We start from the raw sequence: 17,483 nt of genomic DNA on the forward strand, positions 1-17,483 counted from the left end.
GCACCTAGTGATAATAGTCTCTGCAATGAATTTAATAGATTAAAGGTTAGTTCACCCAATAGTTCTGTCATTAATTCCTCACCTTCATGCCGTTGGACACCCATAAGACCTCTGTTCATCTTCAGACACAGTTGAAGATATTTGTGTTGAAATTGTGCATTCATTGAAATCCGATGGCTCAGAAAGGCCTTCATTGAAGGCCTTGATTTCCTCTCTCAAGACGTCCTTACAAAGCCCATCTCACTACAGCGGCTCTACAATCATTTTAAGAAGACACGAGAATAGTTTTTGTGCACAAACGCCCACCCGAAATAATGACTTAGTTATGGCCGATTTCAAAACATTGCTTCCTGAAGTTTCGGAGCATTATGAATCAGTGTATCGATTCATGATTCGGCTCGCGTCAAACAGCCAAACTGCTGAAATCATGTGACTTTGGTGATCCGAATCCAGCGAAGGCCTTTCTGAGCCATCGGATTTCAACACTAATATCTTCATCTGTGTCTGAAGATGAACGGAGGTCTGACGGGTGTCCAACGACATTAGGGTAAGTAATTACAGGGTTTACATTTGTGGGTGAACTAACCTTTTTATTTAGTGTGAAGTTAAATACAGCTCAACTCTGAAAAACAGACATGTTATAAGTGTAAAAACTTTTTTTGCCATAGTACATAACACAACAAATTAAAATTACACTGCAAAAAAATGCTTTTCTTACTTAGCATTTTTGTCTTGTTTCCAGTCCATCTAAAAATTCTTAAATCAAGATGCATTTACTAGATCAAATTATATAAGAGATTATTTTTGTCTTGTTTTCTGGGGATATTAATATTTAGACTGGAAACAAGACAACATTACTAAATAAGAAAAGCATTTTTTTTGCAGTGTAATTGCACCAAATTTAATTTCCAAATTCAAATGGCAGAGCGAGTTTCAAAGGAGAATTATATACTAAGTTCTGTTTAGTAAAACAGTCAGGGAAGATGGTTGAGGCTCAAACTGTTTCAAACAGGGGAAGACATCTTGTGTTGTTGATTCAGCCAGGTCAATTTATTTCAAGGACTGAGACGCAGAGAGGGACAAAGCTATTTGGCATTTCTGTGAGAGGAAATGAGAATCTGGAGCATGTGCGTTTCATTACTTCAAAAGCAGCCCATATGCTGACCTAAAACGAGGTAAAGAACACTAGAAAGTGAATTTTTTGGAGAAACACAAAAAGCACTCTCTCTCACACGCCGTATGTGGGCGACCTTACCAGGATGGTGGTGATGAGCAGCGAGCGGTTGGAAAGCGAGTCCGTGATGTTCATGCCGTTCTGCCGGGGGACCTCGGTGATGTTGAGCCCCCCAGATGCGCTCCACTTCCCCACCTAGAAAAGAGGACATTTATGTAGTCGGAGCATGTTTCTCGTACCTGTGTGAGCCAATCTGACTGCATTAGCGGCCCTGTGCCGAGCTCATCCTGAAGCATTAGCTGATTGGCTCTTCTGTTTTTATGCCAATAGGTCTGTGCGTGAGTAGCCTGGCCCTTGCATACACTCAGAATACATTACCATAGAGGAAGGGCAATTCCACAGAGAAGATTTCCTCTCAATTCCATTTTGCACGAGAAAATGTTTAACAAAAGAAAAAGCGCAACTTACGGCATGAATTACTGACACTGTGGCGTTATTAAAGGTGTTACATGTTTCCGCTGTTCAAATACTTAATATGCAGCACCTAAACAAACCGTTGGTCGGTTTATTTCTCAGGAAAACAGAAAGTCAGGGAATCTGAGGAACTTTAAACATTTCTCAGACGTAGAAATAAAGAATCGTAATCATTATTTTAGCCTCGTTTCTAGTAAAACTGATTAAACATAAGAATGTCATTGAATTGGTCAGCGCTCATACTTGTGTTTGATTATGAATCGTGTGCAACACAATAACGTGATGTAAATCTAGTTAGAAGCTCATTACCGAATGCGCCCACACTCACGTTGTGTGAACCAGCTACAAAAATGGGTTCTACAGTATGTGCATTCATTTATTGTTTTTTTATTATTTCATTGAGTGGCTAGTGGTTTCCCAGAGTTACTAGCTACTCAATATTTTCAATGGCCACAATGTTGACATTGATACCATGTGGGAAAACTGACACATAGATATTTGTAATATTATCTAATAATTTGTCATTAGATTTATTAGGCTGTTGTCAATTTAAGAGCTGACGCACGGGTCTATTAAACTGATACACATGAGTTTTCTTTCTCAACTCTTTATGTTCACAAGTTAATACTCGCCCAGAGTGGCATTTTGATATAATTTTGTGTGTATTTGACTGTTTAAGTGCAATAATCAGTAAAAAAAGTGCTCGGTTTAGTGCAGAGAGGCAGCTTAATGTGCTTTGAGTGTGAGCAGAAAATCTGCAGGAATGAGTCAAATTATGAACAATACGCACAATCCCACAGCAAAATTCAAGCCCTGTAACAGCAACAATATTCATTCTGACAAAATGAAGTGAGTGATTGGTATAATAAACTAAGTGTAACACTACATTGTACTTAGTTCATTATACCAGATGACTTTTTAAAAGACTACAATTGAAAAATGTGTTATATATGAAATTGCCCGCCAAAGTGTCTAGTAGGAGTGACTGCGTTACACGCCACTGCTGGAATGTGTTAATGTCAAGATATATATATATATATACACAATAAAACTGCAATCATGACAAGAGACATTACTCAATATCATGTTGCAAGCTCTTTGTTTAACTCAGCAGTGGGACCAATCCAGATGATTATCAATCAATGAATCTATCTCAGTCGGAGCGCACTATCTGCCTCGAGGGGTATTAAAAACTAAAGAATGCTTATCATTAATTAAGGTACACACACACACACACACACACACACACACACACACACACACACACACACACTTATATAGGCTGTAGAGGGAGTTGAAGTAGTTGTACTGTGAATAATCCCACTAATATCAGCACATAGCGAATCAGAGCGAATTAAGCGAGTTTTGCACAAATAATCCCCTGCAGCGAGAAAAAGGAAGTCCTGCATATTGTTCAGTCACTCCTCAACAGATCATTACTGCAAACCGCCTCATAGCTGTCCGTATCTATCTCTGTCCGGGGGCGTGCGGCGCTGCCCCCAACCGCTCTCATATTCATAAAGCCCGAGAGTTACGCAGGTGCATTAAACACCCAACATATGCATATGACTGAGTGTGCAAATCCAGCGTGATGCACATTTCACATGATATGCTAAGCCACTACGTTCCATTACTGCAAATTGACTGCAATTAACTCAATTCATTAAAAGAGATTATCAGGGGAAGGGGAATTATTCACGTTGCCGACAGCATTACCTGCTTATTCTAATCTAAAATGCAAGTTAATATACTTTTTTTTCTTTTTTCTGAATATCTACTCCTCGAACAGTTAAATGTGTGTGTGTGTTACTGGGCATTGCACCGGGTTTTACAATTCTGTGTGCATGTGCTACTGAATGAGAGCGGGAATGTTTATATAATGACACAGATTTTGTGGAGGTGTTTGGTGGAGTTTAGTCCATTTCTGGCTTCTCAGTTTTTTCTATTTTGTGTCCACATGCGGTGTGACAGTCAAACGGGAGTCAACTTCTAAATGAAAATTCAATGACTAATACAACATTTAAGATTAGTGCTTAGCATGCATTACTTGCACTTCTTTTCACAAAAGGGAGTGTGGATATATTTACATACCTCATTACTGCACAAAAGCATGCGATGTGTAACTTCAGCTGGCCATTAATGGAGACTTGTAATTAACAGTACTTTGTACACTAATCCAATTTGCTTTATGATCCACTAACTTATGCTTATGTTTAAACACCTCATTTGCTTCCTTGTTAGGAGTTAAATTAAACGTAAGACACAAATTGCTCTTTATTTGCGCAGCAACAGTGACCACATGAGACGAGGTATGAGAGGTTTCAGAGCACAAGACTGAGATCAGGTTATCTGAGGGGAGTAACAATTTTTTTGCAAAGATGCATTTTTGTTTTTTGGCAGCATGAACGTTTCTGGCATAATCGACTATGCAAATCAAAAGTGACTTATTACACATTGCTTAACAGGCGAGCTTTAGCAGAAGAAAACAGCTTTGGATCATTTTATCCCTCCTACTGTGCAAAAAAATGGCAAAAGCACCATTATTATATACAGTGTGTGCTTTGTATGTTGTGTCTGATTTGAGACGGTTGTTGTGTGTGTGGTGCTTTACCTTTTGAAGGCCATCCTCCTTAAGGCTCACAATGTCCAGATCAAAGTCGGTGCGCAGACCTGAAGATCTGTTGAAGCACAGCCGCCCCGTCAGGCCGTCCCAATGAGACTTCAAAGACACACACAAACACACACACACATTTAAACAATTAAAAAACACACCCCTATTCAGAATTTAATTGGCATTTCAAATGACCAGTTTGAATTTCATTTTCAATCAACAAAAGGATGCAGATTTTTTGTAACAATTGCAATTAAAAAATAACAAAAAGTTGAATTTAATGGAGTTTCAGTTACTTAACCTCTTAATATGCCCCCCTATTTTTGAGAATTTTCTGAAAACGACATACCCAAATAAAAAGATCTGCAAAAAAATGTAAAAATGTGTCTGACAGCTTTCTATCAGAACCAGCATTAACTTCTGGAGCAGTTTGAGCTCCAGTAGCTCGTCTGTTTGATCGGACCCCACGGGCCAGCCTTCGCTCCCCACGTGCATCAATGAGCCTTGGCCGCCCATGACCCTGTGGCCGGTTCTCCACTGGTCCTTCCTTGGAGCACTTTTGATAGACACTGACCACTGCAGACCGGGAACAGCCCACAAGAGCTGCAGTTTTGGAGATGCTCTGACCCAGTCGTCTAGCCGTCACAGTCTGGCCCTTGTCAAACTCGCTCAAATCCTTACGCTTGCCCATTTTTCCTGCTTCTAACACATCAACATTGAGGACAAAATGTTCACTTGCTGCCTAATATATCCCACCCACTAACAGGAGCCATGATGAAGAGATCATCAGTGCTATTCACTTCACCGGTCAGTGGTCATAATGTTATGCCTGATCTGTGCACATTATGAATGCCATTATAATGCATTATACAGTGCATTAATGCTAAAATAAAGTGTTATCGAATGGGGTTGATTTTATGTGATATTGTGGGGTGTTAAACGTTTTGACGGCATTGGATTTGCTTTAGAGAAACATGTCTAACCATCTGACGAAAATGTATTCTACATATTAGGGAGAAAATAGAAAAACATTATTCAAAATGAATGATGTAGCCTAATTGGTGTTTTTTGTTGGACTAATGAAAATCGTCTGTTGTGTGACTGCTGAATTGCAATTCAGTAAATTCCTCTTCCTGCCATTTTAATTCATATACCGTTTCAACATCCTGCGGTGTGAGTCCAAATCCATTCAAATTCACACTCATGGATTGAAAAGGAGCCAGTTTTTGTCCAAGTATGGCACACACACACACACACACACACACACACACACACACACACACACACACACACACACACACACACACACACACACACACACACACACACACACACAGCTTCTATTTCCTTTTTAATTACATTTTACATCCCAGCGCCTCAGACACATCTTCCCTCAAGACCTCGTCCTAATTAACGACCATCTCACTTGCAACAATCTCTAGAGACACAGAAAAAAATTACATTTCAACTCCTCCTCTCATTCCTCCCTCGTCCCTCAAGAGCTCCACCCCCAAACAACACACACCGATCTACAGCCCTCTCCATAACCTCTTCCAAATGAAACACCTCCGTTCTTTCGCAGGAGAGAGGACATTTCACTGGAACTGTGTGTTCCCCGCAATGCCAAAGAGAGACAAAGCTCTCCACGCCAACTCCACAGCCCTCGTTTCGCTCTTCTCTCGCACACGCCGCTCCACAGAGCGGTGTTCAACAACTCTAATCTGCCTATTATGAGTCCCAATCAAAGTCTCTCTTGTGAGCTGGAATAAGAGCTGATTATGACGAGCACATTTGCGGTGATGTGAAAGTGGGACAGAGCGAGTTTAGTAGTGCAGGGCCATAACAGAACCAACGCAAACTCGCTGCAATCAACTTATCTACAGCACTTAAATGAGCCAATTAAAACGGATGGTGATTGTATATCAGGTAAGATCCACTGTTAAAGCAAGAGATTGCCTCTGAATAATGATGGCGTGTTTATCAGTAGTAAGAGTGTTTGGATACAATTAATGTATAGGAATGTCTCCGATAAAACACATAAGCATGCGCGTCACTGATTTATGTATTTTGCAGAAATATAGCACTTTTAGCAACACTTTACAATACGAGTGTGGAAATAAAGTTCTTACACTCTAAAAAATGCTGGGTTAAAAACAACCCAAGTTGGGTTGAAAATGCACCGACCCAACAATTGGGTTGTTTTAACCCAATGGTTGAGTTGTTCTTACCCAGCAATTGGGTTGTCTTAAGCAACATTTAACCCAACCACTGGGTTAAAACAACTCAACCACTGGGTTAAAACAACTCAACCATTGGGTTAAAACAACTCAATTGTTGGGTCGGTGCATTTTCAACCCAACTTGGGTTGTTTTTAACCCAGCATTTTTTAGAGTGTACAAATCATTTGCAAACTATAAGTTTATATATTGTAGTCTCTAAATTGTTTATATATGATTAGATCATATGCAAAGAGTGAGTTCTTCATTCATTGTCACTGTAATTGACACAGTTATTATTGTTTGTTAATGCTTTCAATATGTGTTTGTATCTATGCAAATGTCTGGTAGAAAAAACATACAAACATACTCAGTTAGAGTTTTTAGGATTAAGATACAAAGCATAACACAATGCAGTACATTAAAACTTCTAAATTACAGTGACAGTAAATGAAGAACTCACATTTGTTATTAATATATTTACAATGTAGAAACTACAATATATTAACTATAAACAAATTATTTATGAGTACCTTATTACTGTAACGTCAAGGCAGATACAAAGTAAAGAGGGAATCCACATGCAAGCACTACTTCATCAGAAATTCAAACACAGATGGTCCAATCCGAACAGAAGAGTATAATGCACACGGATGAGTCAGGAACATAACTCACAAAGGCAGAAGAGCAGCAACTGGGGGACTCGTAATGAGATGCTCATAGTGGAAACAGTCACAATCAGCCACGACTGAGTCCAAATCACACACAAACAGGGAAACCCAGGAAGCCAGGCAGAAAATCCAAACCATAACATGGGCAACGTGACAGAGTGCTCAGAACTGCAGTGTGACACAAACAAGACTCTGCAAAGAATGACTGAAAACACAGGGATTATAAAAGCAGAGATAACCAGGTGAATGAAACACGGCTGAATGTAATGACACGTGAGTCAGGCAATGGATTATGGGAAATGCGGTTCATGGTGAGATAGCAGTGGACTAGGGAGGAGTGCCTTCTGGTGGTGACAATTACTGTATACTTATTAGAAATACTGTATACTTAGTACAACACTTGAATTTGGGTAAGTTTAATTATTAAAACTCTACAAAAAGCTTTTTTGATAAAAGAGGGATCAGAAACATAGCTCCTTCACAGTTGTTTCCTCTTCATGGGTCAACATGTCCTTCAGTAACGTTAGGCAGTTTTTATTTATATGCTGTTGAATGTTAGCCTGACAAGCCAGACCCACATCAAGATGTTTGGTCTGGAAACTCACCATTGACAGCTCAATCTGAGGGGCGGATAAACGGTTGTCTTCCAAACTCCCTCTGCACGTGATAGGATAGCGCTACACCAACCAGAGCAACGAAGGTGAAGCAGAGCTTGTTGATAGATTAAACATTCGCCGTATCCGGTCGGCTAAACTCCGAACACATCTTCCCTTTTTAAGAATGACTTCAGCGCCGCTCTTTGTTCTTTTCTCAGAGAAAAGCTTAACTCAAGTCTTCCAGAGTCGCGGTCAAAGCTGATTCGAAAGACCGCCGCCGTTCGCCAGTTTCTGTGTTTACTAGAAGCACGCAAACGCAACTTGACCATCTGCATTATGGCCCCGCCCACCAACTCTATACACGCTGTGATTGGCCCGGCAAGAGTTTGGCGAATACAGGTCAGAAGGGTATTGAGAGTTGCTAGACGACACTCGCAGGCATATTAAATTTGCTGCCGCTAGGGTGCGTCTAGATTTCTAGGCTAGTTGAATGTTTGACGATAACGTTAGCTTACATGTGCAGAAGCAATGCTTCTCTCTGGAGATGCTGTGCTCTTTCAGAAGATGCGTAACAGCACCCCCTACCATATAACAGTGAAAACACGGTTGCCAGAAAATTCTGCCAATGGCAAGGAAATAGATATTTTGCTTTACAAAGTTTAAAATATGGATATTTTTCTTACACAAACACATCGATTCCTTTCAGAAGGCCTTTATTAACCACCAAAGCTGTGTGGAGCAGTTATATGATGGATAGATGTACTTTTATGGATTACAGAGCAACCATTATAACACCCATTAGCACACCCATTATAAAGCTTTGAAGAGCCAACACATTTTTTATATAACTCTGATTGTGTTCGTCTGAAAGAAGAATGGCATACACACCTGGGATGACTTTAGGGGGAGTAAATCATGGGCTAATGTTCATTTTTGGGTGAACATAACCCTTTAAGCTCTGAAGATACTAAGGTAACACTTTACTTAGAGCCTTTGTTTATAATACATTATAAAAGTATTACTAATATATAATATAATGCATTCTATATAATTGTAAAGTTAAAAGATAAAGTGCATTTTAATATTCACAGATTACTTGTTACATCTGAAATTGTTTGTTTGTTGTGCTTTAATGCATTATATTTTTCTACAGGTGTATAATGGTAGTTACAATTATTCATGAGACTATACGATGAATAATAAGGTGCATTACATGGCATAATAATTGCATTAAAAATATGATTATAATACATTATACATAAAGGCCTTAAGTAGTTTCAATGTTTATTTAAGTATTAATTTACAACAAACAAAAAATGATACAATTATTCGTTTCGTCTTTGATAATTGGCTGAGCTTGTTTAAAGCAGTTGTAAAATACGCTTCAAACACACACCTGCGACCTGTCTGTGTGTTGCCATTCTGCTGAACATTGCTGAAGAACTACATTGCTTGGTGGAAGAAATATTATTTATCAGTAGGATAATACTACTAATACATTATTTTATGAAACCTTACCAGGAATATAAATGTTTTATAAAAGCGCCATGAAGCTGTGCTTGCTTTACTCATCGCTAAAGTGAGCTGGTGGCCATCACTTTTTCTGGGACCACCATATAAAACGAAGGCGTTTTCTAATCAAGAATCAAATGATAACCACTGAAAATGTGCTTAAACAGGCTTCAGTGACAAGTGTTCAGCAGATAAACTAATACTGTTATTTTAAAAATACCTTATATATCTTATCTTGTCTCTGGAGAGCAGAAGTGTTTGTGACAGCAGAGCCATGAGCGATTGTCATTACCTCTTTAATGAAACTCATGAAGCGGCCTCCGAACCTCCAGGGCTTGTGACGATGACACTGCAGTGAGTTGACAGTCATCTGCGGCGCGTGCTGGTAAGAGACCGACACGATGTGGACTGCGTCGTACGTCAGAGCAGCATCTGTCTGGAATAAATAGGGGGGCGATATGTCAGCTGAAAGGATCTGACAAGCGGGAGGAGAGCAAGACCTGACCAGTTGACAACCTTGTCAAACAGCAAACTGGGCCACTGCTCAGGACCATTAGCACACTTGAATCGAAATGTAAGAAGACCTTTAAATCAAGTCTGATGCTAGGAGACACTGTGGTGAATAACATTTTGTTTTTGGATGTGTGAGATGTGGAAATAAGCATTGTTGTCATGTGCCCATCTTTCCATGGTTTATACCTGTAGTTTTGGTGGGCTTACATGGTAACAAGCAAGCTGATCGCTTCATTTACAAATCAGATGCATAGTAAGTGCATTATTGTGCCTGCATATTGTTCTTTAACTGAAGTACAAACGTCAAAGAGTTTGACATCTCCTTGTTTCTAGCTCTGTGCTGTAAAATCATCACATCCTTCAGGAATCAGGATCTGATTCGGTACTGTATTGTTTAAACTCAATTGGACCTCTCACTGGTTTCGCTGTGTTTGATTACACATGAGTGTGGCAATGTAGTACCAAGGTTATAAATGGTCACGTTTTGATGGATATGTTTTATTAGTGTTTTGTTAGCTACAAAGTAGCCCAACTCTCTTTGATTCTGCACTGCTATTTCTGTTGAGTATGAGAAACATCAAACTGCAAACGCTCCAAAAGTGGAATGAAATAATGCTACTTGTTTTCAATTACGTATCTGTGGCAGTGTTTACTATATTTATATTTATATTATTTATGTGGTTAGGATACAGTTATTCATAACAAATACCATATGTTTTTGTGATTGTAAGGAGCCCTGCATTTCATCTAGTCGCACATTAAGGATCTTCATTTTTTTTATCTAAATGTAAATTTTTACAATTCACACACACAGATGTTACAGTTGTTAAAGGTGCACTATGTAAAACATTTTCATTTAAATATTTTCAAAAACCACTATGCCAGTGTTATATATTTTGTTCATTTGAGTACTTACAATGTCCCAAATGTAAATTGTGAGAAAATGTCTATTTTAACCAATGAACCGGGAAGTGTGAGGGAGTCGCCTGTCAATTGCGTCATATCTGCGTTCCCCTCGGTTTACGGTTTTATTCTGCAGAAGCGCTTTACTCTTAGCAGTGTGAACAAGTGTCAGCAGCCGCTGAGCGAACGCTCAGAGTAACGTCAGAACATCATTTTAAACATACACGTAATTGGGTTATGTTGAATTTATTTAACATTGTTTATTTTGGTAAACGTAATTTTTTTACAAAGTTAATTCAATGCCATTTAGTTAAATCAGGTTAACATTTTTAATTTTGTCCAAAACTATTACATTTAATTACTCTGAAATTAATATAAAACAAAAAACTAAACAAGTAACCCAGTTTAATTGATTATTTTTATTTAGTGAAATGCTATTTTTTACAACATTTACAAAACCTTTTACATTACAAGATTGTATTGGCTAGATGGTTTCGTTACATCCATGGCATGCCCAAAGTAGTTGTTTTTTTATTATTAAAAAAACTTTAATTGTTATTAGCAGATCCTCACCCCAAGCACACGCTCTACGCTTCACCACAATGATAACCTCTAAAAACACTCACATAACACACACTTTTAAATACCAACATAAAACATTAAAAAGTCTCTCCATTTTCTGATCTCATTAGAAATGCATAAAATAGCACTTTATTTAAACATTTACTCTCCAAATTCAGCCTATTTGCAAAGCATGATGGGAAGTGAAAGTCCTGTTTGATTGGGTAACTTGATTGAAACATGTTATTTCAAAATAAAAACATCAAGTTATGTCAAAGAGTAACGGTTTTAAGTTAGTTAAACATGAATCAATTACATTTGAACCAGAAACTTAATTGACTTAATCAACAGAAACAAAACTCTTACATTGGTGTTAAATCAAGATGAATTGCTTAAATAAAGTGAACAGCATCATAAGTTCATTTTTTTGAGTGTACTTAAATGAATCTAATATGATAAACAGAGCTGTGTTTCTTCACACTCATGACCGGAGAAGAGGAAATGGCGCCGGCGACTGTGTCATAATAAAAGTCCCGCTGCTCGCTCATTATCAATCGCTCCAGCGACCTCGCTCAGCTCCTCAACATTCGCTCCTGCTCTGCTTCACACTACAGTAACGTTAATAATCTCATCCATCAACATGATTTCTGCCCGAGTCCTATTCTGATTCTTTCCCACCGGTGCTGAGGTGAAAATTTGCCGTCATCAAACTACACCTTTGTTTTGAATAGTTCTCTAGAGGACGAAAAAGTTACATAGTGCACTTTTAATACTTCATTTAAATCTTCATTCCAATTAAAACTCAGAGCTTTACTGTCCAATAACCACTTCCATTATACAAAAGTAATATACTATTAATAACTACACTTAATTGTGAAATACAACAGCTATATCGTGGTCATTACTACCAATGCATCTGCAGAGTTTGGTGGCACATGCACTATCATGTGTTAGTCTGGAGCCGTGACTCTGATGGATAAAGATAAGGGACTCTATCTGCAGAGTCCATCAAGGAAGAACAGCTCAAGACAACATCAGGAGATTGTAGTCTTCTGGCCATTTTAGCTCCTGTAACCAGTGTGCCTGGAGTTAATCTCTTTCCACAACCTCTGCGTGACCAATTCCTACTTCTGAGCCAAATCCAACCACAAGTTCTCACTGAGACGCACTCAATCTACAGCAAACAGGCTACAGCTAAGCATAGGGACAGTCAAACACAGCTTCCTTAAGTCTGTTCTCCTTCCATTTTCATGACACTTTTTTCTAGTAGGGACAGGTACCGTAATCCTCTGTGCTAAATTATGAAAGACCGCAGTATCGATAAGCTCCGATGCTATCGCTTCTGCAGTCGGTACTGGAGAAATCAAGAAAATACACTTACTATTTGTTATTAGACGTTATCTAAAATAAATAGTTTTGAGAAATTGGTGAATATGATATTATTAAATCTGCATTCGGTCTTAAAAGGCCAACATCTAATTAACATGTGGACAAATGTGCCATTAATGTAAATCAGACAAAAGGCAAAGAGAAAATACTCAGTTTTGAATGAATAACTTTAGCTTTAATAATCATCAATCCATCAATTTATTCAGTGAAAACTACGCAGTTATTTTACATTTGATTACTTTATTAGATTTATTTTGTAGACCATTTTTCTTACCTGAACAGTAACTTTAGTAGACCTTCCTGAAATTAAGTTGTATTTCATTTGAATCTTTGTTTTATTGTATATTTATTTTACCCTTTTTTGCACTTGTTCTTGTTGTGTCTCATGCATATTAACACAAATAACACCTGGTGCATTCATATTGCCTTTTTCTGTTTATTTTGCTTTAGATATGCTACATTTTAGATTATAAAGCAATGTTTATTATGATCTTAATTTGTTTTTGTTGTTCCTGTTGTTTTAATCAAAAAATGCAACAAAAAGAAAAGATTAGAATACCATTAAAGTATCGGACAGATAAGCAGTATCGGTAGGAGAAGTTATACTGTTAAAACCTTAATGGTACCCATCCCGTCTGCTGTAAACTCAAGACAAGGTCAAAGCTCAACCTCTCTAAACTGAATGAACAGGCGAAATACCTGCTACCTTGATTCCCAACAGAGGCAAGGAGATGGAGAAATGGGAGGACCTCTACTCAGAACCATACCTCAGGACAGGGATGGGAAATTCCTGTATTTGAAGGCTAATGTCATCCAGAGTTTAAACGATGGGGCTATATTACGCAGGCAACATGTCCTCCAACCAATACGCCTATATAGGTCGTTTGTCACTTCCTTGAAATAAGACTCATATGAGCGTTTACTAAAGTTGCACACCTATCGACAATATTTTAATTAATTAAATACGACGCACAGGAGCGTTTTCTAAAGTTTTCCTCCTATTGACAGTAGGACACTTTAATTTTAAAGTATTTTTCCTTTTTATCTGTTTAATATTTCAGGTTTTACATAGCTCAGTTGGTAAAGCATTGCACTAGACAACCACAACATGTGATCATGCGATCGTGAGTTCGATCCCAGGGAACATGTGCTCATAAAGTGTGTATGACTATAAATCACTGGGTAGGTTTAGGGATGTGGTGGGTGTAGTTGAAAATTAAAAATAATAATTTAGCAAAATGGAGATATGACAAATGGTGGTAAAAAGTCCACACATTGCATTAAAATTAACACGCATTTTGATTGGTAACGATCATGACGTCAAACGTAACACGACACTGTCATTATTTTTATGCCAGCTAGAGGGCGCATGACTTTAAAACGTAAATATAGGTTGTAATATGGTGCTTGAAAAACGACCTATAGAGTCGTATTTTTTTGGAGCACAGGTTGTATGCAGGGCAGCAGCCCTCCCAGACCAGAATCACCTATCCCTGCTTTAGGTCTTAATTGTTGGCAAGAAAAAAATCTTCCAAAAAAGTTCACAATGTTTTCCACTGCATGGCTGTCTAAAAAGTTTTATTCCTCACATTTAAAGATGGACAAGATATATCTTCACCAACTTCAGGTGAAATGCTGGGAGCAGCATAAAACTTTGTACCTCACCAAACTGACCAAGGTTTTTGATCCCCCAAACTCAGCTCATCAAAGAACTTTAACATCTACTGTGGCTTGAAGCAAAAATGTATCTGCCCTCCAAACCTCTTCAGGCTGTTTCTTTTCATACTCTTAAAACATTCCCTCTATATCAGGGATAGGCAACTTCGGCCCCGGAGGGCCACTGTCCTGCAGAGTTTAGCTCCAACCCCAATCAAACACACCTGAACAATTCTTCAGAATTACTAAAAAGCTACAGACAGGTGAGTTTGTATCAGAGTTGGAGCTAAACTCTGCAGGACAGCAGCAGTTGCCCGTCCCTGCTCTACATGTACCAGGGGTGTCCAAATCTGCTCCAGGAAGGTCCGCATCCTGCAGATTTTGGCTTCAACCCCAATTAAAACACCCCAGAACCAAGTGATGTAGGCTTGCAGGACTACTAGAAACCTCCAGGCAGGTGTGTTGGGGCAAGTTGAAGCTAAACTCTGTGGAATATTGGCCCTACAGCACTGAGGTTGCTCTGATTGTACCAGGGGTGTCCAATTCTACTTTTTTGGAAGGTCACTGTCCTGCAGAGTTTAACTCCAACCCCAATTAAAACACAACTGAACCAGGTAAGCAAGGCCTTATGGATTACTAGAAGCTTCCAGGGAGGTGTGTTGAGGGAAGTTAGAGCGAAACTACGCAGGACCTTTGCCCCTTTAGAAACAGGATTGGACATCCCTGACATATACCTTCTGGAAATTGGTATGCACATGAAATACACAAGAATGTTTGTTTAATGCCTCTATTGACCCAAGCAAGAACCAAACCACTCAATATATTCAAAAATGTTATATTTCCTACTCTACTACTGTCACCAGCCACAAAGCAACAACTCCAGCATCCACTGGACTCATTATTCCAGCAAAGACTTTGGACAATGAATAACAAGCAAGTAAATGAATCGGATACCATCCACTTGCCCAGTCTCTAACACATCCTATTGTAACAATCTCCTAGCGGGATGAGGCCTTGAAGTGTGTACATTGTTCAGGCAATGTGAGCTGCTCTAGATTGAGCATGTCTGCAGGAAGGATGGCCGTCCTTTATATCGACCTCGCCATTGGCTTCTTGTAACTAGGCAAAACATTGCTTTGATATGACAGCTGTGGGTATTAAGAGTGTTGGGAACATTAGACCAGATGGAGTATTTACAGTGGATAGCTGGACTGACTAAACTGTGGACAAATTTAGGACTGTATTCAAACATTCAACACAGATGGATGTGGGCAGGAAATAAATGTCTCAGATCAGACGTATTAGCTGTCCCAGATGCAATAATAGCACCTAAGGTGCGTATCCCAGGGTTAACCTTGCAAAAAAGAAATAAAACAGTCCATCTAGATAGACAGTATATATGTGTATATGAAACACAAATGCATTTAGCGGAAGCAATGAAAAGCTGGTACTGAAAGCATTTTTACTACATCAAAATAATCAGAAAGGAGTAGGAGTATTTGATCTACTGTGAAACAGATTAATAGATAATCAGTTGAAGCCCTTCTTTATGATATTATGGTATTCAACAATGGTGGCATATAAGGCGTAACATTTGGGATGATTAAATCAGAACTGCTCCGATCTAAGGAATGCATTACCTAGCCAAAAAGTTTTTGAGCATCACCATATTGCTCTCAGCCATTATAATTATTATTATAACAGACACATAATCCATCTGAAACAGTCTTGGAATACATTAAGTATGAAATAGCTCTGATAAAGGTTATTTTTTAAGACTGTGGATTAACATAACTATGGATATGGATTCAAATGTAGACAGTGGAAGTGGAACCTATTTCAAAGCTTTTGTTTCATTGTTTAATTTGGCATTTATTTGGTTGTTAGCTGGCGGTGACATTCAGGGAGAAAATGGAAGCATACCGTCATGATCCCTTCCAGAAGACCGGAGTCTGGTTTTGGGGGGATCTGCCTCTCGAGGGACCATTTCTCCACAATAGAGGCAACCTGAGGATTGTCCACGTTTAGGATGCGGAAGCCGGTCATATTGACGCCACAGAAGCGGTACGGCTCCAGGTTTATGGCCATGAGATCCTAGAGGAAGAGCGAGAGAGAGAGAGAGAAAAGATCTCATTTAACCGTCCTGAATCAGGCTTCATTGTTGCTGGGTGAGAGGCTTCTTGTCTCTTTGTCCCTTAATAAAAGCAGGAGATAGAGAGGGGGCAAAAAAAGATAGACAGAGCAAAAATAAAAGAGATTAAGGATAATACCATGCTTTCCAGGCCGCCTGGGTACAGCCTGATGAAGCATAGTAGGACGTACACCTCTTTGCCAGCGTGTATGATATCATAGAGAGTGAGCCAGGAGTCATCCACACAATGGCTGATTGAAACAGTTATTTCCTCTGTAATCCTGTCTTCATTGCTCCCATCCAGCGAATTGAACCGTAAACACTCCACACTGCTCTGAATGCCGACCTGACACTAAAATGCATCACTATGTCTGTGCAGTCAATGATTTTTAACAGTGTGGATTCTTCGAAAAAAGAATCCGAATTTCACATTCTCAAAGCGATGATGTGGGATGAAATACTGTGACAATTAAATTGCTGGGGTGGAAAACAGCATTAAGAATAAGTGTAAATTAATCAAGATCTTTTCGTCTGAGGTCAAAGCAATAGCGAGGTCCAACGCCGGGTTCTGTAAAGCTGAGAGTGAATGGCAAAATGAGCAAGACCATGTTCATTGAAAGAGCTTGCCGTAATGTGTTGAGGCTAATTAACGCTCTAGAACAATACCAACACACACCCACACTATACGCATGCTATTGTCTGGAGGGTTATTCTGAGAACAGTTGCTCCGTTTCTTGTACCATCCTACATAATGCAAAACATGTTGGGAAGGGTGGGGGCGGCAAAGAAATGTGGTAGAACATAATAGACTATTTCATTAACACCCTGTGGGGCTGGAGCTGTTGGGAGAGGAGCATGAAAAGCACATGCAGAAAAAGGCTTGCCCCGAGAAATAGCACTTTTTGAGCTGTGACATAAATGATTTTAGATGATTTTTGCTTAAATGTAAATTGATGTCTGTTTTATGGCTTCTATCTTAATGTTTTACTGTATTAATGTGGCATTAGTGTATAAGCGATGATTGATGCTCAAATGCTTAGAATGTAGCCGAATGCTAATTGGATTATTGTAAAAAA

General features: G+C 38.9%; 1 protein-coding gene across 1 annotated transcript in view; it reads right to left on the reverse strand.

The window, feature by feature from the left end:
• Window positions 1-17,483, reverse strand: part of grik3 (glutamate ionotropic receptor kainate type subunit 3) — a 183,100-nt gene that overhangs the window by 78,551 nt on the left and 87,066 nt on the right. Inside the window, exons 6-9 of the mRNA XM_067449379.1 lie at window positions 16,200-16,370; window positions 9,547-9,690; window positions 4,260-4,367; window positions 1,256-1,369 (exon numbers count right to left, since the gene is read on the reverse strand). Of these exons, the coding sequence (XP_067305480.1) occupies window positions 1,256-1,369; window positions 4,260-4,367; window positions 9,547-9,690; window positions 16,200-16,370 (537 nt within the window). The remainder of the gene's footprint in view (window positions 1-1,255; window positions 1,370-4,259; window positions 4,368-9,546; window positions 9,691-16,199; window positions 16,371-17,483) is intronic.

This window comes from Pseudorasbora parva, chromosome 7 (genome assembly GCF_024679245.1).
Source record: "Pseudorasbora parva isolate DD20220531a chromosome 7, ASM2467924v1, whole genome shotgun sequence".
Lineage (NCBI taxonomy): Eukaryota > Metazoa > Chordata > Actinopteri > Cypriniformes > Gobionidae > Pseudorasbora > Pseudorasbora parva.